This window comes from Psammomys obesus, unplaced genomic scaffold (genome assembly GCF_907164565.1).
Source record: "Psammomys obesus unplaced genomic scaffold, mPsaObe1.curated_primary_1811, whole genome shotgun sequence".
In the NCBI taxonomy this organism is placed as follows: Eukaryota; Metazoa; Chordata; class Mammalia; order Rodentia; family Muridae; genus Psammomys; species Psammomys obesus.
The window spans coordinates 11,639,552-11,663,996 of NW_026592732.1; the positions used below are offsets into that span (position 1 = coordinate 11,639,552).

Below are 24,445 nucleotides of genomic sequence, written 5' to 3' on the forward strand. Positions count from 1 at the left end.
TAAAGGATTTCAGGAAGAATTTTTTTTTAGGTGTCTGATCATAAAAGTAGTATAGTAAATAAATGTATATGTCCTAATTACAAGTAAAGCCAAAATTTTAGGCATAATTATCCTACAAAAGATACAGGAAAAGATCAAGGCCAGATTGGTCTACCTATCTTGTCCCAGGTCAGTCAGGACTACTAAGTGAGAGCCTGTCTAGAAACAAAACAACAACAAAAAACCCCGACCAAGATGTAGAAAAAGACCAGTAAGAACAGAAAGGTGAAGGGAAAAAGAGAATTGAGTCCCACCTTGAAACACATCTAGACAGTTGACATAAAAGGAAGCACTGTGTTAGAATGTGAGACAGCAAAGACTTTGTCACAGCACACTGCCCTTCTCCATATGTGAGAGAAGGTAGTTACAGTTTACACTGCGTTCCTCATTGAAAGAGAAGCTAATTAAAGAGCCACATTTCTTTATGTCAAAAAACTAAGTACTTAAATAAATTCTATTTTTTATTTATTATTACTGTGTTTATGTGTGTTATGACATTTCTTTATGTCAAAATCTAAGTACTTACATAAATTCTATTTTTTATTTATTATTACTGTGTTTACTGTGTTGGAGTGTTGCCATGGCATGTGTGTAGAGGTCAGAGGGCAACCTTTGGGAGTTGGTTCTCTTTTTCCACTTGGGATCCAGAGACTGAACTTCAGCTGTCAGGACTGCACAACGAGGAGGAAAATGCTTTCTACTTGGCAAGCCATTTATCTGGTCCCAAATTTTTAATTATTTTTATGTAAACCAGTTTTTCTTTTTATAAGTATTCAAAAGCTGTTTCTTAGATACATTTTAGCATACTTTTAAAAAAGGTAGAAAGCTAGCAAACTAGTAAGATGTTGTATTTTATCACAATATTTACCTAGAATGGAAGTCCTGCCACTTGCTGGTGACTCCACCTCCTGTATAGTACTAAGCTCATGCTGGTTTAAGTCCAAACCAAATTTAACTTTGGAGACAGGTGGCTTTGAGGCTCTTCCACTCAATTCTTTGTCCAAACTCTCACCTATCAGGTCAAGGACAAATGAAACTTTGTGAACACACAGCAAGCTTTTCTTCAGCCAGCTAGCTGCAGGGATGAAGGCAAATAGGTATGGTCAGAAGAGAATAGGGATTATCTCACCACTGTACTCAGCATGGACATCTGCTGAACATGGCTGCTCATCACTAGGGCTCTCTTGATCTGAGTCTCCCCAGGCAAGACCTTGGATATGAGGAAACCACCCTGTGAGCTGTTCTAGCCTCTGCATTTTCAAGTCATTCTCACCTGAGGGCTGCCTTGCCTGAAAAATGAGGATGATAAGAACAATGTGTGTTAAGGGGTTATGTGAATTTTAATCTGTCAAACCTTAACTGAATGAATAGTCTATCAATGCAGTCTTCCTTGCATCTCTGTAATCCACCCACCTCATGGGCCCAACAAAGTACTTGGAAAACACCATGAATTTACGATTTTCTTTTGCTCTGTAACTATAAAGTTCCTGTAACTGTTTCCAAAGTGGAACATGCTATTCAGGAAAACCTGAACCTATATCCCCAGGTATAGCTCAGAATAAACAATCTGTGTTTTATGTTGACAGATCAAAACTGAGAAATACTTCCATCACTGAAGGCATGAAACTCCCAGTACAAGGTTCAACCACATTTCAGCCCCACACCCAACCCTTAGCTCCCTCTGCCTTATTGACAGATTAGATCTGAATGTTTCCCTTTGCCTTTCCCCCATTATCTTTCCTTCACAACTCTAGGACTATTATATTATGGACTCAAGTGCTTCCTGAACATCTAAGTGCTGCAGAATTCTGCTTGTACTAAGAGACTTGAGAAGTGGCCTAATATAGAATAGAGCCATTCTAACTATGCATGTGTCTGAGTGACCACATCAGTCTCCTCAACAACTCAAATGTAAGCACCATCAGTAGGTCTGGCCTCTATCAGCCTATAGCCATACCAGCTATACCACAATGTCATTTAGGAAAAAAACACAACACAGACTGATTCATATACAAATGTTAACAACATCATTAGAGAACAGAACTGCCACAGTATAAGAAAAAGCCTGTTAACCAGTTCTTTTTTACAATTTTTATCTGTTGCAGTGCAGACAAAACTGCAACAAAACTCATATATGAAGATGGGTATTCTTTCATGTAGACTGTATTTAAAATTATCCTAAAGTAGATACACTTCTGTTTTAATTTCCACACTCCCAATAACCAAGGAGAAGGAATGGAATCAGGTTTAAACATCTATTATGTAATGCTGAAGTTTAAAATTCAGAACATACCTGACTGACATTAAAGAAATCTTTCAAAGTCTCTCTGTGTTTTTCGATTTGCTGTTGCAAGGCTGTCTGTGTCTGCACATGCAATTCTTCTTGGGCTCTTTGCCTAGAGTATAGAGCTTCTCTTTGTAGATTCAGCTGCTTCTGAAGACTCATGTTATCTTGCTGAATTAACGCAGGCTGGAAAGAACTTAAAAGACTGTCCTGCAATCTTGGGATCACACCATCATTAGAAGGAGCTTCATGCTCCTTTTTAGATAAATATAACTCACAAATGCTTTTAGATTTAGCTTCTGCAAAAGGTAGTGGAATGAATGGATGCTCTATTTCCTTGGAGAGAAACAAAGCAGGGAAGGTATGCTCAGGAGATTCACTTTTGTTTTTGCTGTTTTGTTTGTGTAAAAGCAGTTCTTTATGAAATACCATTTCTAAGTCCAACTGCTCTGCCAGATTATCCTGTGGAGGCAGAAGAGGCTGTGAAAAGCTCAGACATTCACTATGGTACCTGGGTATGTCAGTACCATCCTTTTTGTCTGGGAAAGACTGTAAGGAATCTTCAGAGTTGACAATAGGCAGTGCTTTCTGGGATGAGAATGAAAAGGAGCTAATTTGTTCAGAAGATACCCTTTGCTCCAATTTATTGAACCTTTGCAAAAGCAGTTCCTCTTGTATTTCCTGGCCAAATCTAATGCCTTTCCTTTGCCTATCTAACTGCTGTTGAAATGTCTTTAAATCACCATGATGAGGTTGGATAAAATGTTCAGCAGACATCTCTTCAAATTTACATGGTCTGGGAAACACCAGCTTTTCCTGGGTTTCCTCAGTAGAACAAAATAAATTTGTTTGTGCATGACGGTGTTCTGGCTGTGCAGTCAGATCATCCTGCTGAGGTAAAGCAGTATGTGATAAACCCAATGCCCTGTCAGGTAAACCCATAATCTCAAAACGACTGGAAGATATTGCTTCGTCACTGATAGTTGAACACAGCTCCTGTGTTCTTTCAGAGTCAGAAAGAGGGAATGAAGCAAGTGAACACTGTGGTTTCAGGGGAGAAGACAGACCAACCTGCTCTGGAAATATTCTTTCCTTCCACTCTCTTAGGGCTTCTTCAAGAGCTTCTTGTCGAGAGTGAATGATGGCTTCCCTTTGTGCAGCTAACTGTTCTTGAAGGACCTTCAAACTGTCTTGCTGAGGGTGGATGAGTTGGGATATCTTTAAAAGTCTACCCTGCAATTCTGGCAGCTGAAGGTTTGATGTCACTCTACTGCTGCTCTCTGTTGAGAGTGAGCCTTGTGTTATAGAGTCAGCAGAAGGCAAGGACACACCCAGTGGCAGTCCTAATGAGGGTATGAAGGGAGAAAAGCCTGTCTGTTGAGAAAATGAATTTTCCCGAGTTTGAGAACTAAGCTGACAGCTCTCTTTTCCCATGTCTACCCATTCTTGGTGTTCATGAAAATTATCTGGTAGGGGGAATGTATGTTGTGAAAATCTAACTAGTCTTTCCTGAAATCCTGGAATCTTAAAATGGCTTAAGGGACCTGTACTATCACTGACTGATATAAACTCCTGGGATCTTTCTAATTCCACTACTTGGGATGGAGAAGACAAGGTGCCAGACTGTTGCGAACAAAGTCCTTTTTCTAATTCATTTAGTTTGTGTGAAAATTCCTGAATCTCTTTTCTAGAACCATGTATAAACCTCGGAATATGTGCCTGATCCTGGAGTGTTATAAAATGTTGTCTTGGAAGGCTGTGCTGTGGAAAGCCACGAGACTCCTCCTGAAGTTCTGGGGTGATCGGGTGACTGGGGGGAACAATATTCTCTTTCCCAGATGAATATTGTTCCTGGAATCTCTTCGAACCAGCTTCTGAAACTGCACGAGAAGCATCTGAATGGTGAGCAAACACTGAGAAAAGTGAATTTACTGGCCCAGCCCTACTGCCTCCCAAAGCACTTTCTCTATGTAAAAGTAATGCCTCTTGAGTGTCATGTCTAGGCTGAATCGTATCCATCTGCGCTGTCAGCCGTTCTCGCAGAAACTTTAAACTTCTGTGAAGTGGTAGGGTCTGCTGTAGAAAAGCTGAAGAGCCATCCTGAGATTTTGAGGTTTCAGACTGGCTTGGGAAAAGCCCTATTTTGTTTGTAGGTAAAGGCTGTTCCTGGATTTTTCTAGATTGTTTAGAAGCCAATGTTAGGGAACTAAATGACTGCTGAGCCACCTGATGTGGCCAAGAAGGCCCAGCCTGTTCAGGACATACAATTTCATCCAGTTTACTCTGTTTATGTGCAAACATGACCTCCTGGGCTTCTCGCCTAGCCTGAAGGTTATCCTTTTGAACACTGAACTGTTCTTGGAGAAATTCTGAACTGGTTTGCTGTGAGGAGATAGGCTGTGAAACACCCCAAAGCCTGTCCACATTGCCTGAGGAAACAGTGCCATCACTTTCTGTTGAAGATGCCTGGATTTCTCCTGATTCAGCTGAGGCAGATGACAGTGAAGGAAGTAAGTTTCCAACTGATGAAGATGAAGGTAGAAATACTTGAAGAGCAGTCTGCTTTTCCAGTTCTTTCTGTTTATACAAAAGCAGCTTTTCCTGAGCCTCTTGTCTTGCCTGAAGAACTTCCTTCTGTAGTTCTAACTGTTCTTGGAGAACTTTTAAGTCACCCTGCTGGGCTGTGCTTGTTTCTGAGAATGACAAAGGCTGATCAGGCATTTGAGTGATTACAGACTGGTTTATGGTTTTTAAGGGTTTCTGAATTTTTCCAGATTCAAGTTTAACTGGGAGACTAGCAAAAGAACATGCAAGTACCAGTGGCCTATCAGAAGACAAAGTTCTTGAAAGTGCTTGAGAATCTTCAGGGATGGACTCAGAGTCTTTCTCATGCATTTCTGCCTGAGAGAACTGCTGTCGATGTTCCTGTGACTCCACAGACTGCTTGGTTAACTTCTCTGATGTACCTGTTTCTCCTTGCCTCTGTGGAAAGTGACCCTCACCTGGTAACTGAATATCACCATGATCTAATGCAGGGGTATGTGAGGGTTGCACAGGTTGACATTTGGTAGGACTTAGCTTCAGTCTCTGGCTTGGATCCCAATGCTCTGATGCAGCAGCAGACTTTTGGGATTTCTGTGGCGGCCCTAATACAACAGAATCAGGTGCCAGTGATATGGCTGGTACAGGGAGACATCTTTCTTTTAATACAGTTTGGTATTCAAGTAATCGTTTCCTGGCAGTCTCAACAGACTGCTTGTGTAACCTATCAAAAACAAATATAAAAACAAATACCAGTAATTTGTAATTTAAAAAAAAAACCCTCAAATTCCCAAATCTTACACATTACAATCTATAAGCATCAATCTAAGGTTGCCGATATTTACAGTGATTCTACTTCCCTTAAAAAAACACCATGGCAATTTCTAAGGTACTTCCAATAGGATCCTAATAGAAAACAAATCATAAATCCCCAAGATGAAAGACTCTGTCTCACAGAAATTATACTTCATTCCGTACCTATTTTGTTGTAAAAGCTGATGTTGATAGTTACGAATCATCTGCCTGTGACAGTCTTCATCAGAAATCATAGCATGTGACATTGAGGCAGGGCAAACCTAAAAATGAATATACTGTTTTCTACAGTGTCAGGTAAATCCAGCAGCTCAACACACATCTTACTAATAAACCTGATCATATCTATACTGGCACAGGACACAAACTGAAGAGGAAATCTACCAGGTGAATGGAACATAAACAACATTTTCTGGCCTCCCAATGCCATGCTACCTCAAACTGAGTTTTCTTTTGTTTCTCTTCTTCTTCCAGTTGAGCCCGGAAACAATCAGTTTCTAATCTTAACTTCTGTTGCTCAATTTGTTCAAGTAATTCCAACTGCTTCTGCTTCTGCTCTTCTATCTCCATTATCTAAGTAATGAGAATATTATTGTTCTAACTAACAACAGACACTGAAGAGAAATGTTCACATACATTGCATTGAAAAGAAATATATGTCATCAACAAACGGACCCATTATCCATGAAATAAGTAGTCTTAAATCTGTCACTGATGTTGCCAAGGGGATTATGGGAGAACCAAGAGAAAGTGGAAAAAAGCATGCAGCAGAGATTTAGGAGGCAAATGAGTATAAGCAGAGACCAAATACACTATGTCAAGCTGATATATAAATCATGTTATCAAAGAATCATAGATTAAGACATGCTGCACAGGTCAAACAAAACTGTAACCCCAGGGCCTGCTTACCTGTTTGTGCCTTGCTGACATTCGAATTCTGACTGCTTCTTCCTGAGGATGAAGCAGTACTGAACTCTGAGCCACAGTTGTGACAGGTGGAGACACAGCCATCGCTACAAGAGCCCCCAAACAAAAATAAGCTTCTCAATTGTTATTCAGAAAGATGACTACAGAAAAAATATGAGGAACCAAGTAAGTTTAATTGGAGTATAAGACAGAAGAAATACCTTGTTCCTTTCCAGCACCCGCTTGGTAGAAAAATAGCTTATCTTCACTACTCAGTGGTCCTGACTCAATCGTCAGCCTATCACTGTCCGTGACTGTAAAAGATAGCACTGTTATGACAGTGTCAAAACAACAGGAACCTGAATTCAGATCAGCCATTCTCTCTTGGTCCACATGAAGTGGACATTCAGTGAAGACTCAGTCATCTTTTCGGTAGCTACATACATTAACCATCCAACCTAAGGCAAATATTACAAGAAAAAAATCAAAGGCCAAAGAGGAGCTAAAGAAATATCAATGAATTTTTACTAGAATAACTAGTTTCTAGGGATTTTATCATATAAGGATAGCCAATTATTTTGCACAGAGCACTCATTCAATCATCTATCATGTTATGGCAGATGACAAGGAATATTGTACTGAATGACAAGAGACCTCAAAGAGGTTTGAAGGTTGAAAGAGGGACAGAAACATCATATAATCAGCTCAGAAAAACTTAGAGAATTAAAACCAGGTACTATGTAAAGAAAATAAAGGCTATTATTACACAATAAATAAGGACACTAGATTGGTGAGTCAGGTGTGCTTTCTCTGAGAAAATGATAACGATAAGGAAGGAGGTCAGGTGAAGGAGAGGAACAGACCTACACAAACACCACAGGCAAGGCATGTAGTAAGCTGAAAAAAGAAGAATGAAGTAAGATGAAAGTGGAGAATCCCCCTTTTGCTGCTGCATCCACAGCCAAGAGTATGCTCAGGCTACAGAAGACGCTTTCCTCTAGTGTCCTCTGCTCTGGAAAAAAGAAGGTCTGGTTGGACCCCAATGAGACCAATGAAATCGCCAATGCCAACTCCCATCAGCAAATCAGGAAGCTGATCATTGATGGGCTGATCATTGATCAGCCTGTGACAGTCCATTTCTGGGCTCGATGCTGGCTAACACCTTGGCTTGATGGAAGGGCACACACAAGGGCATAGGGAAGCAGAAGGGTACAGCCAACGCTTAGATGCCAAAAGGAGCTTCTGGCTGAGAAGGCTGAGGCTAGTAAATCTAAGTCCAAGGAAGCATGGAAGTGCAGGGAGGATAGCCTTCAGGCCAAGAAGGAGGAGATCATCAAGAGACAGAGGAAGAGACCAAGAAATGAAGCTTCCTTCATGTCTGTACATAGTGGCTTGGCTGTGGATCAGTCATTGAAGTAAAACAACAGCAAAAATAAAAGGAGAATGCCTATTCATGCAGGACATTTTCAAAAGAATGTAATTATAGGTTCAGCAGCAGAGTTCCTTTTATTAGGATTCCAATAATGTATTCTTTCTACTTGTCTGGCCTCCTATAGCTTCCTCTATAGCTGGAATCCCTTAGGTGGTCATATGTCAGCTCCCTTCTCACTGAATTCTCTCCTCCAAAAGAAACTTCCATTCTCATGCTTTAAATATGTGACTTCCTGAATTAACTAAGCTATTCAACTAATTCAACAACTGAACTTTTTATACACAAGGCCTCTGAGAACAGAGCAATGAATAAAATCTTCAAGGTCCTCTCTCACAAATGGGTTAGATGTGAAGAAAATAAGCAAAATAAACAAGAAAGCAAGTCTATTGCCTGCTGGAAAGAGCTAAAAAGAAAAAGCAGATTGAGAGAGATTGTGACGAGATGGGAGCACTACCAAGAAGGCAGAAGTGCCATTTTATATAAAGTGAGCGAGAAAGCCTCACTGAGAAATCAGCAGTTGAACATATTCAGAAAGGCAGTAAGGGAGCAAGCCACAGAAACATCTACAGCAGAATACTGGCCAAAACATTGAACAATGTGAGCTGTGATTAGGCCGTCTGAGGAGCAGGGAGGAAGCCAGCATCTACAGTACAGTGGTCGTAAGAGATATGAAGAGAACCAAGTCAGAGAATATGTGTGTGAAGCCACACTGAGCAGTCTGGTTTCAACTGAGTGAATCACATACTCACGCTAGGGCCTGATGCAGAAGAACAAAATGAGCTGACCTGGGTTCTTACATGGTCACTTGATGAAGAGACCCTAGTGGGAGTTGCAAAGGATGAAGATTGAACTGTGACAAGAATCTACACTAGAAAACAAATGCAGCTGAAACTAGAATGACTGGTGGTGAGAAATGGTTGGGTTTTAAATATAGTTTAAGTGTGGGACCAATTGAAATTGTTGATAGTCTGGATGTAGGTAATCAAGTAGAGCCAAAATGATTTAAACTTTTTTTGCTTGAACAAATGAACATATTACCAAGTACTGAGCTGTGGGGAACTGGGGGAGGGGAGTGACAAAAGCACCTGTAGATGGGGAAAGAGTTATTCAGAATTCAATCTGGAGAAAATCTCAGATGGTGCTAGATTTGAAAGAGAAAATATTAAATGAGTTGAGTCCAAGGAGACCAACTGGAGAAACATGCACTTTAGATGACATCAGTAAATATGTAATATTGTAAAGTGTGAGTCAGAGTAAGCTACAGAGATTTAAATGAAGGAAAACAGATCTAAAGAATGGATTCTGAGGGCAATAGCCCAGTGGGTGCAGCAAAAGAAACCACAAAGGAGAAAAACAGAGAGAGGTGTTAGAAGGCCTAGTAAAGAGCGCGGGCCAAGGCTTCTTATGTACAGTGTAAAATCCAACTATCTTCTCTCAAAAGCTTGGAAGCAAAACATTTCCATACACATAGAAACATACCTTCAAAAAAAAAAAATAATCCAAAAGATAAAACTCTTAAGAAAAACAGTTGAAATCAGAGTATACCTTCACAATATATAGAAACCTTGTTCATATGATCCTAGTGACTTCTGAAAGTATATTTAAGACCTACTCCCCAGTTCTTTAAAGTTAACAAATAAATAAACTATTTCTGATGGGAATGGAAAGACATATTCAACACTTTGAAAATCACTAATATATGTTTTTCTTTTAACTAAAAATAGTTTTCTAAAAATTCTTATTAAAAAATAAAGATGTGGAAGTCAGGTAAATGCCTGCATGCCTGTAATGCCAGCGCTAGGGTTGGCAGAGCAGGTGATCTCCAAATTCGAGACCAGCCTAGTCTACAAAGTGAGTCCAGGACAGCCAAGGCTACACAGTGAAACCCTGTCTCAAAAAAATAAAATAAAGTGTGGGGAGGTTAGAAAAATTTAGCTGTTCAAGTGTGCCTACTACTCTTTTAGAGGATCTGGGTCTTGTTCCCAGCACCCATATGGTTGCTCACAACCAACTGTAGTTCCAGTTCCAGGGGATCTGATGCCTTCTGACTGATCTCCACATGCACGTTGTGCACATAAACAGGCATAAACGTATATATTTTTAAAAAGACATAAGTAAATGACTAGGCATGGCATGCAGAAACAAGAAAGCAATAGTCTAAATGTTACAAGTACTTACTACGGTAACTAACTGCTGTGGCTCAATGATTTCCAGAGTTCACACAGAGAGCAGCAGTGGTACAGGAGGTTCATTAACATACTCAATGTTCTTCTGTTGCCATTAAGTAGCTGAACTGTTTCTTAAATTTAAAAGTTTTATGTATATGGGTATTTTGCCTGATGTATGTCTGTATAACACGTGCCAGCCTAGTACCTTCAGAGGACAGAGAGGGGGTCTGATTGTCTAGGACTGCAGTTATAGAAGGCCACAAGCCACCATGTGGGTGCAAAAATTGAATCTAAGTGTTCTTAACCACTGAGACACCTCTCCAGTCAGTTTCTTAACTTTTGATCTCTATTCTTTGATTTCTCATACATGAGTCAACTACTACCCTTCCCCACTACTCCCAACCCTACCGCCCCCTCCCCACTGCCAAAATACAGACTGAAACCAGGACCTTGAGGCTCTACCACTTTGCTAACCCCTAAACTCAGGTATGAGCATTCTTTTAACAATGTGCTGTCAGACAACTACTGGAGATCGCACCTTGTTCCTGCTCAGAGAACAGTGTTCCTTCCTCCGTGGCAATGGCTCCTGATTCCATGCTTGCTGCTTTACTCTCAATCTCACTGGTACTTGTAGTCATTTCACCTTCATCCTCAGACACGGATTTAATTGTCCAGAGAGATTGCTGGCTTCGAATCTTATTTAATAATCTTTTAAAAAGAATTCTTGCGGGAATTTGTTGGGTCTTTGTTGCAAAGGACACTAAAACAGAGAAAATTTACTTTAATATTTTTAGGCAAATTGTTCTATCTTTATACTCAGTAACTGCTATAATTATTTAGTTAAAACAAAAGCATGACTTTATTTTCAGTACTTAAAGGTTAGCAGTATATTCAACAACGATAGCAAAATTGTCTTAGTTTAACAATCAAGTTTAATTTTTTCAACTTAAATTCAAATTTAGAGCATTTCCAATAACATAATACATGTATACTAATTTCAAATTTAACTCTCAGGAGGACATTCACTCTGCTTGCTAGGTGATGGCACACTCCTCATTACCTGGTGCCTGAGGCTACTGTTTGAGTAACACACCGGAAGATTTCATGCTCTGTGCTAGGGAATAGCCCACACAGTTCTTAGCAGGCTACAGGGGAAAAATAAAAAACAAAACAAAACACCCAAACCAAAACAACTTTAAACTCTTCGAAGTAAAGCACCTGCTTTCAAATGGTTCTTGTTAACACCTGGGATAAATCTCTCTCTCATCATAAGGAAACCCTTTCGGTTATCAAACCCAAAACAAGGTATCCCTTCAAGTATTCCTCCACAGAGATGGCACAACCTAAGAACAGAACTAAAAATTCTCTGTGGGGAGCAAACTGTGATGCAAGCACACAATGCTTTGGTTTAATCAAGAAAAGGTTACGAATATCAAAGATGCTGAAAACTGGCAATGAAGTACATTATAATCCATATTTAAAAAAAAATTCTAACAGAATTGAAAATGTAGCAAACCCAGAACTTTGGAGGCAGAGGCAGGAGGATCTCTGTAAGTTCAAGGCCAGCCTGGTCTACAAAGCGAGTTCCATGTCCGCCAAAGGTACAAACAAAAACTTGTCTCAAAACCCCACAACCTCCAAAAAGGAGAAGAAAAAAAAAAAGTAGTTTATAGTTCAGCACACAAAAACTGTATGTGCAGTGCAGCAAATGTCACAGATGTGTCCAGCAACAGTGTCCAGGTCACTGTGCAACATCTCTAGCACTGAGGCCCTTTGTCCTTATTCATCAATAGACACAAAAGGTAACTTACCTGTACCCTGCCTCAAAGCCACACAGGGCTATACAGTAGTTTATCCTGTTCCTTAATTCTATATGAACAGAGCCATATACTTAGGGTAACATTTTCTGCCTGGTTTATTTAGTTAATCATTAATCTGTGATCTACCCATTTTAAAGATAGATTCATTGTCTAATCCATCTATTCATTCATCCATCCATATTTTGCGTGTATGTACTAGGGATAAAACTTAAGGCCTTACACATGCTGGGCAAATACTCTACCACTGAGCAACACTACCATGTTTTATCTGTAGTTATTTTCAATGAGGATGGTAATGGGAATTCCTAGCCTTTTGTGGTTGTTCAAGAAACAAATTATTGTTATTTTGTCCAGACCAGCACCAAACTATTGGTTGTCCTGTTGGCTCTGCCTCCTGAATAGTTGGAACAACACCAGTTTCTTAGCTTTTTATGAAAAGCTGGAAGACTAAGAAACATTAAGCCAAATCCTAACTGGGATCAACAGAAAATAGTGGTTTTTTTTGTCTTTTTTGTTTTGTTTTGTTTTTCGAGACAGGGTTTCTTCGTGTAGCCTTGGGTGTCCTGAACTTGCTTTGCAGACCAGGGTGGCCTTGAACTCAAGATAATCCACCTGCCTCTGCCTCCAAGTGCTGGGATTACAGCCCATGCACCAGATTGTTTCTTTAAGTAATGCTAGGCTTCAACTCTGGCTTACTAGAAATATAAATAAAAAGTTCCATTAGAACAACTAAAACTCTGGATGAAATGGTTAAAAAAAAAAGTCTTCTCAAAGACACTATTAATCTAGCAAGAAAATAAGATTCTTCAGAAAAAAGTTTTTGGAAAAACTGAAAAAACAGAGTGGGTAATTACCGAACCCACTGTCTGCTGAGCTAACAGCAGAGACAAACCAGAGTACCATATTTGTGAAGAGAGACTCGTAGGCAGAGAAGACGGGGAGAAGGCCCTGAGCTCCCAACATCAAGTTAGAGCCTTAAAAGAGCTAGTTCCATAGTGTAGGCTGCTGGTGATGAGATGTAAACTGATTGGCATGGCATAAAGGCAACACAGATAGAAATAAAAAGGAAAAATGAGGTCAGTTCAATGATGTGGATCTGGTCTTTAAGGAGGCAGAAGTGAAAAAGTGTTTGGTCTGCCTCAGGTAACCACAATACCATCACTCACTTAATTACATTTATTTATTTACTGGGGAAGGGACAACTTCTAGGAGTTGGTTCCCTCCTTCCACCATTGGGTCCCAGAAATCAAACTGAGGTCATTAGGCTCGAAGACAAGTGGTTTCAGCCACTGAGGCATCTTGACGACCCCATCAATCACTTAAGTTAGGAAGCGAAGGTTTCAGTAGGCAAGAAGTGACTGAGCTTAGTGCTGGTGTTAAGTACCTGTGAAACAGCCAAGTGAGAAAGTCCAACACTGCAGGTAGGGGTAAAGGGTAGGAGATCAAAGTTTGTATAACTCATCATACTACATGAAGTACCCAGCAGCAATGGAACACAATAGAATTTCTAATGATCTGGTCAAATCTTAAGACTGCTGACCCTTCAAATGAATTTAGAACTAAGCATCTCATTCACATAACCTCAAGATCTCCAGATGGTATCATGTGTGAGTGGCTCCCTCCAACAAGTGTGGAACTGACTTCCAACAGCAGAAATACAAAGACATAAAGAATGACACTGCTACTATTAGTGTCATCATCTGTACTTATTATTAGCTAATACCATTAGATAATGATTAAAATTCTTTCGAGTTTTAACATTCAGCTTAGGAGCTTTTACCACCTGTTCCACTAGGACATATTATTTCAGTGTCTCGCACTTGAAGGTTCTCAGTTTCTCCTTGATTTTCTTGTTCCATTGAAAGGTCCAGTTCTTCATCTTGGAGATGTTCAGATATTGTGGGCAAAGGCTGAGGCTTAAGATGCAAAATCAGGTTTCCTTTCACCTCTGAATAAAGAAATACAGAGACATGTTTCCCTTCTAATATGAATGAAAATACTTGGGGAGAAAAATCCTTCATTATAAAATTTTTAAGACTATCAGTTTCTCTTTGTTTATTTGAGAGACAGGGTTTCTGTGTAGTCTTGACTGTCCTGGACTTGCTCTGTAGCCCAGGCTGGCCTCAAACTCACAGTGTTCCACCTGCCTCTGCCTCCCTGAGTGTTGGGATTAAAGGCATGAGCCACCACAGCCGGCTTTTTTTTTTTTTTTTTGTTCTCTTTTTAAAGGCTATCAGTTTTTAGGTCTCTTTTTGCACAATAACTCATTTATAAATACACAGTTTATCACTACAAATATTATTTCCCACCAAAACATGTACAAGCACCCCTGAAAGTCTCTTACTCCTGTCTGCATTGTACATATCTTCAAAGGCGAACTCCAGCTCTCGCTGCCAGTCTTCTTTTAGCTCGCTGCGTCTGTACGGCAGTTCAACTAGTTGGGGTGGCATCTGTGCCACTGTCTGTCGTCTACGTGCCAAGTCTTCTTTCTGCAGCTGTTCGAGTTCTTCCATTAGTCTCTCTTGGTTCTTCAATAGAATGAACAGATTAGTGACAGCTGAGTTAAATTTGAGACAGTTATATTAACTGGAGAGGTGAAAGTGTGAAGAATAAGGCCTAAAATTTCCCCCTCTTCCATTTATTCTGACAGAAGACATTGTATACTGATGTATACATTTAACAAATATCTGCTGAATGCTGAATTAGTAGACTAGTAATGGGAAAAACGGGTAGCACAGTTGCTACTGCTTAGACCATCAAGTCTGGAAAGTGTCTGCCACTACCCATTCTCCTGGGAGAGGAAAGCTATATCATCATGCCCTGTTTAACTGCCAAGGGCTCCTGCAAGGTGCTGTACGTGCTTCAGTTTTCCCTGTACTGCTCAGGTCCTAAGTGACTGTGACTTAAATAACCATACTTTTGCATCACTCCAAACTCCTGAGTCTCATGATTAAAGAGGGTTTGTGTGTGGAGTACTCTTTTATGTGTAGAGTACTACTAACATGAAAGTATAATGAAGTTACCTAATTCAGCTTTGATGGTAAAGGGTAAAGGACAGATCTGAGAAACCTCTTCAGTTTCTGGATAAGTGTTTAGTCATACAAAAGAGGAGGAAGTAGTAGAAGAAAAAACAGGGGCAGCACATAGCTGCTATGGCTATGAAGGTAACCTATCATTTGTATGGCTAGGGAAGAGGGCAAAGGGATTACAGACAAAAAATAAAATAAAACCAGATGCAGACAGAATCTAAATGCCAATTACAACAGGCCCAGTAGAAAATAAGTTCCCAGATCAAGTAAGAGAATGGAATCTCTTTGGATGACTTTTTTTGGGGGGTGGGGTGGGAGGGAGAACAGGATTCAAGACAGGGTTTCTCTGTGTAGCCCTAGTTGTTCTGGAACTCATTCTGTAGACCAGGCTGGCCTTGAACTCAGAGATCTGCCTGCCTCTGACTCCCAAGTGTTGAGATTAAAAGCATGGGCTACGTTCTGGCCTGGATTACTTTTCTTAAGTGAGGAATACTAGTCTAGAGTAAAGAGGAGTGGCCTGAACAACTGGTTTTTAATGACAGTATATGTATTACTTGCTATTTGAGTAAGTGCATTATTCTGGCTCTTTGGAAGCATGGTATGTCACTCTATTAGTATTTTTCCTAATTACGGTGAATTTATAAAATTCCATGCATGCTCCTATGAGCCTTTTGCAGTCCTCAGGAAACAGATGATAAAACAGCTCAGAGAGTGAGCTAAGACAGCACAGAGGTAAATCCAGGCAGGCTGTGGAAGCTCACTTCTGAGGCCACTCAACACTGCTGCTTTTATGGAAGAATGGATTCAACTTGTAACTGTTCCTCACAGTTCCTGTTATTATTTCTCATAGGTTTAAGTCTTAGATGACAATTATTAGTAATTCAGACATTCAGTTAACTGAGTCATAAGTTACTTCTATCTTAGGAAAGTGAACAATTTGAGGGAGGAGGTCACAATCTAAATCCCACTTTCAAGTAAACTTCCTCAGGATAAGCATTTAATGTCCAATGAAGCACTTAAAAAATCTCTCCTAAGGTGCTGGGGTTAAAATACACAAATGTAGTCAAACACACACAGAGAAACATGAGAGAAACATGCAGCAAGATAAGTCACTCTATGCTGTGTTTCAAGAATAAGGACATGAGCTGACCTTTGAATCAACATCTAAAGGGACAGTAAATGTTCTGCTTAGAAAATACTTAAAAGAATCAATTGCACAAATTTATACAACACAAATGCAATAAAAATTACTACATGAAAAAAGTGAGTCATCTTTTTAGGCTTTTCTTGGATTGAATAAATGTTTAAAAAATGCATTAGTAAACATGCAAAACAAAGATACACTGTAAGAACAGCTTTCTTTAACCTGAACTTTAAAAAGGATGGCAAAGGATACTGGGAAATTTTAAGGAAACTATAGAATTCAGAGACTTTATGTACTTTATGTGGCGGTTAACCCTGGTAACATGACAAAATCTAGAATCACCAGGGGATGTACCTTTGGGCATGCCTGTGGGGAATTATCTGGCTGAAGAAACTGAAGAAACTGGAGACCTGACCACTGTGGGTGCTAAACCGTATGAGAAAGAAGGCTGAGCAGCTTTAGGCATCGTGCTCTGGTCCTGACTGGTGTTCTGTGACTAGCTCCTGATTCCTTGACTTGCCCTCCATGATGGACTGTACCTTCAACTGTGAGGTAAAATAAACTCTTCCTTCCTTTCTTCCTTAAGTAGCTTTTTTTTGGGGGTGGGGGGGTATATTTATCACAACAGAAAAGACAGTTAAGAGACACAAATTCATACTCTAGGACTCTGACCTCACTCCCCAAGCAGTTCTACAAGGCCACCAACCAGCCCATCAGCAGCAGTCACAGGTCACAGGAGATCTTACTTGCGCCAAGTGGATCTTCTTCATGGCTTGGGATCCTCGAACATGAGCCCTCTCAAGCTGTTCCATTCTCTCCTGTACTGCCTGTTTACGTAGTCCTTCCAACCGTCTAGCTTCTTCTTCAGCAGCCAAGTGAGCATCTGGCTAGCAGTCAATCAACATAATTTTACATCTTTTTTAAAGAAGTGTTAAAGAAACAGCTTTAAAAAGTAATGTAATTAATAGAGTATTTTTCTACTTATATAAAATTAAATAAGATTTGATTATTTAAAAGCAAGTGAATTTACTGGGGTTATGGGGGAGGGGTTTCAAGACAGGGTTTCTTGTGTAGCCCTGGCTGTCCTCAAACCCATTTAGATCTACCTGCTTCCACTTCCCAAGTGCTGGGACTATACGTCCAGCAGTAAAACAGTTTTTAATATCTGCAATTATAACATCCACTATAAAATGATCAAATTATTAGTAGAAAATCTTGTACATCTATTTTAAAACACATCAGGATTTTGTCTACTCAAAGGTTTTACTCATGATTTATTTTTTAGTAGCCCTGGTTACCCTAGAACTAGCTCTGTAGATCAAGCTGTCCTCAAACTCAGAGATCTGCCTGCTTTTGCCTCCTGAGTGCTGGGATGAAAGGTGTACACCACCACTGCCCAACCTTACTTTATGATTTTTAAGATATTCCTCTAAATGGCAATGCTGACTCAACTAAGAAGACCAGAATAATGACTTAACTATAACCCTGGCTTCCTAGAACTCATGTAGAAATACAGACTATGTCAATTACCACATCGTTACTCTTATTTGAATATTTACTTTCAAATATATACAACATTTTGCTTAACATTTATTTCATTTTAATTACGTGCATGTGTGAACAAATGCAGGGTTCCCTGAGAATCCAGAAGAGGGCAGCTGGTTTCCTGAAGCTGGAGCTAAGTCTGGTTATAAGAAGTGCACTGTGGGTGTGGGTGCTCTGTAACACAAATAAGCACTTAACTGCTGAGCCACATCTTCAGCCCCATAAGCAGTATTTTGAATGTAACCAGAAATGAAAAGCTTTGTTTTTTTTATGATCAAATTCTATCAATAAATTAAAACAAAAGAAAAGCTTGGTGGTACACATCTGTAGTCCCAGCACTCGGGGATGCAGAAGCAAGTGATATCTCTGAGTCTGAGGCCAGCCTGGTCTACAAAGCGAGTCCAGGACAGCCAAGGCCATACAGAGAAGCCCTGTCCCCAAACAAACAAACAAAGGAAATTAATAATAAAAACAAAAGTTATTAACTTTGTACATAAAATTAAAGGCTCCCAGTGTGGATGTGGTGGCTCACTCCTTCAGACACTGAGTTTAAGGCCATTTTGAACTAAAGTAAAACACTGTCTCACAGAAAAAACATAAAAACTCCCCAAATAGTGAGATAGGAGGTGAAGAGACTGACAAGGAAAAGAAGAGTTTCATTAACCAAGTAAGCCTATTAAAAATGGTTACACAGCCAGGCAGTGGTGGCACACGCCTTTATTCGCAGCACTCAGGGAGGCAGAAGCAGGTGGATCTCTTTGAGTTTGAGGCCAGCCTGGTCTGCAGAGTAAGTGCCAAACATCCAGGGTTACACAAAAGCAAGGCAAAACAAACAAACATTAGTACCTATTACAAACATAATTATTATACAAACTTAGATAATCTCAGGCAGAACAAAAATAGATTAAATAAAAATTGTAATGAGCATAGAATATTAAACAAAATAAGCTATTAGAACAACACTTCCCTCCATTCAGGCCATGAAATTTTCACGAAAAAAGTTGCTATGGAATTCTGCCCCTCATGAAGATAAATTTAAAGCAGAATGTCAATTTGGATAAATTAAAATCTTAAGGGGGAGGGAAACTTCAAAACCATACATAACGTGAATGATAATGAAATATGCAACGTGAAGAACAGAAGGGGTTAGAGGGACTAGTCATGGTGGTCCATGTCTTTAATGCCAGAATGTAGAAGACAGAGTAGGTGGGGTTCTAGGCCAGCCAGGGCTACAAAATGAGACCCAGTTTTAAACAAAAAACAAAGACAAAAGAAAAGAAAGAGGTTTGGGGATGTAGAAGGAGTGGGACTTTATTTTAAGGCAACAAGTATTTAATATTTCATAAATCAAGAGTAACTAAATGCAAGCTAGTAGTAGACTGAAGTTAATGTTGTAATCATAATATCGCACAAGCTTATTTTTACACACACACACACACACACACACACACACACACACACACACACACACACATCATGATAAAGAAATGGGAAGAAAGCCACTCTAATGTTGGAACTTTTTAAAAGGCAATTTAATTAACTTTATTAAATGTTACATAGTTTGGAAATAGTAATTTTTTTCTCTGGAAATCTATTCTTAATATACAATCAGATGTAGACATAAATGTACAAGATTATTACGTTTTTATTATTAAATGAAGCATGAATTATGAGTGGGCTGTTAAAAATCCTGTTTTTAGGGGCTGGAGAGATGATTCACCAGTTAAGAGCAGTGGCTATGGTTCTGGAGGACCCAGGTTCAATTCCCAGTACCCATTTGGCAGCTCACAACTGTTTGTAATTCAAGTCCTAGAGGATCAGATATCCCCTCTTCTAGCTTCTGCAAGCACACAGACATAGTTGGAAGGCAAAACATCCATGACATTTGAAAAAAAAAAATCCCGTTTTTAAATGTTTGCGTGAATATTTATACATAAAGACAGACTCTAATTCATATGATATTAACCATTTTGTCTTTTGGTAGTGGGATCATTGATGGTTCTCCTAGTTTACCTTCTATATAAAGCTCTGTTTTTACAAAGCTTTTATTATTTTATGACTGTAAGTTTTTGAAACCCACTTTACGTTACAATGAAGCCTATTTTGTAGAAGGTATGATAAAAACATATTTACCATTTAAAAGACAGTCACAAATAGTCATGTATTTCTTCCATTTATATAGGACCACCATGTATCTGACATAATAATGCAAAGCAAATTTAGAAGGCTTTTTGTTCTCTGTTACCCTAGAGTAGTTAGTAGGACTGATCAAAGTTTGAGAACTGGCCACACCAGACATACACTCAAGATAAAAATAAACTGAGTAGGACTGGAGAGATGGCTCAGAGGTTAAGAGCATAGGTTGCACTTCCAAAGGTCATGAGTTCAATACCCAGCAACCACATGGTGGCTCACAACCATCTATGATGAGATCTGATGCCCTCTTCTGGTGTGCAGGTCTACATGCAGACAGAATATTGTATACATAATAAATACATCTTAAAAAATAAAATAAAATAAACTGAGTAAACACAGAAATACTCAAGTGAGTCATGAACAACAAGTAAGCCAATCACCTCCTTTGTGCTCACCTGTCTACTCACAAAAGCGGAAATATGATGGTAGGTGGAACTATTGGTTTTCAATGAAGGAATTCTGTTTACTTCAATGTTCTGAAAAATAAAACATAAAATACAGTTCAGATTAAAATATATTTTCAATTAAAGCTAGAACCATTGCAAAAAGTAAAAATGATTGTATTATTGAAACAATATTTTGCTACGTAGCCTATCTGGCTTAGAACTTATGCTAATTCTCCTGTCTCAACCACCTGAACGCTGGGATTACAGGTGTGTACTGAAACAAAATTGTGTATTAATCCATGCTATGATTCATTCTAAAATTTGTTCTACTTTAATCCCCACTAGAAGATGTTAGGAGGGAACAGAAGAGAAACTTCAGGGGTAATTAGGGCAGCTCTTCTAATAAACAGATTAATCCGATCAAATGATTAATGGATTCCAAGGCTGATTGTTTCTAAGGTGAGTCTGTTACAAAAGCCAGTTTTCCTAGATTTCCTTGTTTGTGGTTTTGATGTTCTCCATCAAATTGTGATTGCCAGTAAGAAGACCACCACCAGATGAAGCCCATCAGTCTGGCACCATGAGCCAGTCTTTTTTCTATGAATTATCTTGCCTATTGCACTGCATTATTAGAAAGAGAAAATGCACTACAACAAGACCAGTGCTAAAATCTGCTTAATAATGAAATAAAGCTTTTCATCCAGAGTTAAATTACTTCATGAAGTTAAATTACTTCAAGTACTAGATCTTCTAATTCTTTAAACACCTTCTAGATATCTGTAATATGGTCAATGTTTTCATTTCATTTCATTTCATTTCATTTCATTTCATTTCATTTCATAAGTTCACTCTAATTTCTATGTTACTTAAAAGACATTTATTTTCGCTATCGCACCTCCTTTATTCTGCCTTTTACTGGTGACTTTTATCCAGGGTGTACATGCTAGGCAGGTGCTCTTCCACTGACTTCATCTTCAGAACTGAGAGCAGTTTCAAATCTCCTGAATAAAAATGTGCTTATAAGACACAGCTAGGCATGGCGGCACACCTTTAATCCCAGTACTCAGGGAGGCAGAGGCAGGTGGATCTCTTTGAGGTCAAGGCCAGCCTGATCTACAAAGTCCAGGACAGCCAAGGCTACACAGAGAAACCCTGTCTCAAAAAAACAAAAACAAAACCAACCAACCAACCAAACAAACAAAGACACCAAATCAAGTTAGAAGCACAACTAAAAAAAAAAAAAAAATCCCATTAATCTCATTCCTTAATGTTTAATAATGTATTAATTTCTGCTCTAGAAACAGGAGCTCATATTTAAGCACACTAATTCCACAAATTTAAAAAAGATGAAATAAGCTACTTCCCTGCTTCTGATATTTTCCCATAAAAATAGCCAGCCCATTACAATTTATTATTATATTAAACAAGTGATTTCTGAGCTCCACTATGTTCAAGCTAGGTATTGTAACAACACAGAAAATAAAGTAACAATCCCTGCTTTCAAGAAACTCAAAGTAACAGTTCGAAAAGTGAATCCTAAGGATTGGACATGCTGTATGAAACCTGATAGGCTGTTCATAGAGAAATGCCAACAATTCCCTTTAGTCTCTTCTGCACCTGGTGCTGATTCTGTCCCTCAGCTTTCCTATGAAAAGAAGGCACACAGCTATCTGTCACAAAGTCACGGTGGCAATTATTGTGGGAATTGCAATGTTTCTGAGAAAGCACCTGTTAAACCACAAAGAGGTAACACTGACAAGCTCAGAAGGAAAAGTATAATTGAGAAATGATTAGACACAGCTTTAATATAAATGAGTGGGAAAAACAAACGGGACTCAAGGATAAAAAAAGAGGCAAGAAGACATGATTGAGGAAAACCAAGCAATATGAATGTGCTAAGAGAATTACCTAAATTGCTTCTGAAACCTAGATATCTTAGTCCTTCTCCAAACCAATGAAAATCAGAACTTTGGAGATACTGCCTAGCACTAGCATTAATTTTTTAAGCTCTCAAGTGGCAAATGTCAGTTCAAACTGAGAACTCTTTGAACTCGTCGGAAGAGCCTGAGGAGCATGTGAACACACAGGCAGCAAAGGTCGAGAACAGGGCAATCTTATTCAGAGTCTTAATAACCAAGGCAAAAAACAAAACAAAACAAAACTACAAACAAAGGATATTTTCCCACTCATAAAAACATTAGCTGATTATTTTACTTTTGTGACAGGGTCTCATGTAGTACAGGCTAGCCTTAAACTTACTGCAGCTGAGGATAGCCATGCACTCCTAATTCTCTTGCCTCCCAACTCCTGGGTGCTGTGATTACAATTATGTGCCACTATGCTTTGTTCAACAGTTAATTTGTGAATTAAGGTTCAATACAATTACACAACATGCTAAAAAACTGAAATCACAAAGCAAAGATTCACAGGATAGTAATATACTTAAGATAAGAACAAGCCACCATACCAGGCTATTAAGTAAAAATCTAGTGCCAGGCCAGGCATGAGATACCTCGCTATGAGTCACAGAGGCAAGAGGTCCTCAAACAACATAAGCTATTGTGCCATTGTTCTTGGTTGCAGAAAAGATTCTACTGATGAAATCACCACACACTTTGGTTGCAGAGACATTATGGTGTTTACAACACTGAGGTTTTCAATATTATGGCTGTTTACATTTACAGAATGTGGTGTTTGACCAGTTGACCTCAGTGAAGTGTACAGAAGTGGATTCATGGAAAGCTAAGAGCCATGGGAAAAAGATGATGAGCTTGTAGCATCAGATCTTAATATAAACTCTGGTTCTCTATTCAGGATAGTTAACCCTTGATCTTCATTTTTCCTAACTTGTGAAAAAGGTATAACTTTTACTTACATGGCTATCATGGTGAGTAAATGAGACATACTAAAACCACAGATATTCAATAGTGTATATAAGTTTTACTTACATCATAGGAACAGTTTTTGGATAAGCTTTAATGTATCCAAAATGATATTTCTTTGGATTATGTAAACAAAAACCTTGTTTTATGTTTGTTTGATTGGTTTTTCAAGACTGGGTCTCAAACAAGTCTAAACTAGCTTCCAAGTTGCCATGGAGGCAAGACTGGCCTTGAACTCTTAATCTTCCCTGCCTCCACCTACAGAAGAATGGGTGCCATGCCCAGCTACACTGTTCTTGATTTGAGAAACTAAACAGTTTACATTTCTTTCCTCAGTTTTCTCAGTATTTGAATTTTTATGTTTAAAGAAATAGTGACATAGATATACGTATTCTATATGCGACACATGATCTTTAAAGACTATACCTTACCTTCAAGGTCCCCAAACACTATAACTCAGCCCTTCAAACTTAAGTCCTATTCTTTCCTTTCACACCACAAACTCACAACCAGCTCAAAACACAATCTAAGACACTGTTCTTTCCCAAACACCTGGATAGGTTTGAATAAAGGTCATATTGTGAAACATTGTTTTTAACCAAACATGAATACAATCATCCTAGCCAGCAATGGTGTCATATACCTTTAATCCCAGCACTTGGGAGGCAGAGACAGGTGGATCTCTGCGTATGAGGCCAGCCTGGCTTACATAGTGAGTTTCAAGACAACCAAGGCTTCACAGAAAAGCTGTCTCAAAAAAACAAAAAAGAGAAAAAGAAAGAAAGAAAGAAAGAAAGAAAGAAAGAAAGAAAGAAAGAAAGAAAGAAAGAAAGAAAGAAAGAAAGAAAGAAAAGAAAAGAAAAGAAAAAAAGAAAGAATATAATTACTCGGATCTTGGTTTATATAAGAGTTATTTATCTAGAAACAATGCCTCTACAACACACACACAGAGCAAGGTGCTTTGAAGATCCAGAAGTTGGGCAGTGTGTGTCATTTGCCAGAGTCATTTTATGGGCTACAGAACAAAGCAACACTATAGAATCGCAGATACAGAGCCAGACTGAAGAGCCTTCTCTTCAGTGAAAAGAGTATAAACTTCAAGGAAAAAAAAAAATATGACAACAGTTGGTATATAATAAAACTCAATACCTCCAGGATGATACTCACAAAAATGAAAGACACCCTACCCTCACTACAAAACAACAAAATACCCTCACTACAAAACAACAACAACAAATTTGCTACCCTGGAACTGATTAT

At 38.9% G+C, this 24,445-nt stretch overlaps 1 protein-coding gene and 1 pseudogene across 3 annotated transcripts in view; one reads left to right on the plus strand and one right to left on the minus strand.

Moving 5' to 3' along the window:
* Cep295 (centrosomal protein 295) overlaps positions 1–24,445 on the minus strand; it is a 41,632-nt gene that overhangs the window by 9,703 nt on the left and 7,484 nt on the right. For all 3 annotated transcript variants that reach the window (XM_055615403.1, XM_055615402.1, XM_055615404.1), the window contains exons 6-17: positions 20,313–20,393; positions 16,923–17,063; positions 14,348–14,531; positions 13,787–13,951; positions 10,722–10,943; positions 6,805–6,897; positions 6,587–6,690; positions 6,113–6,250; positions 5,843–5,940; positions 2,333–5,588; positions 1,169–1,328; positions 908–1,051 (exon numbers count right to left, since the gene is read on the minus strand). In XM_055615403.1, coding sequence (XP_055471378.1) covers positions 908–1,051; positions 1,169–1,328; positions 2,333–5,588; positions 5,843–5,940; positions 6,113–6,250; positions 6,587–6,690; positions 6,805–6,897; positions 10,722–10,943; positions 13,787–13,951; positions 14,348–14,531; positions 16,923–17,063; positions 20,313–20,393 — 4,786 coding nt within the window. The remainder of the gene's footprint in view (positions 1–907; positions 1,052–1,168; positions 1,329–2,332; positions 5,589–5,842; positions 5,941–6,112; positions 6,251–6,586; positions 6,691–6,804; positions 6,898–10,721; positions 10,944–13,786; positions 13,952–14,347; positions 14,532–16,922; positions 17,064–20,312; positions 20,394–24,445) is intronic.
* Positions 7,553–8,002, plus strand: LOC129682867 (60S ribosomal protein L19-like; annotated as a pseudogene).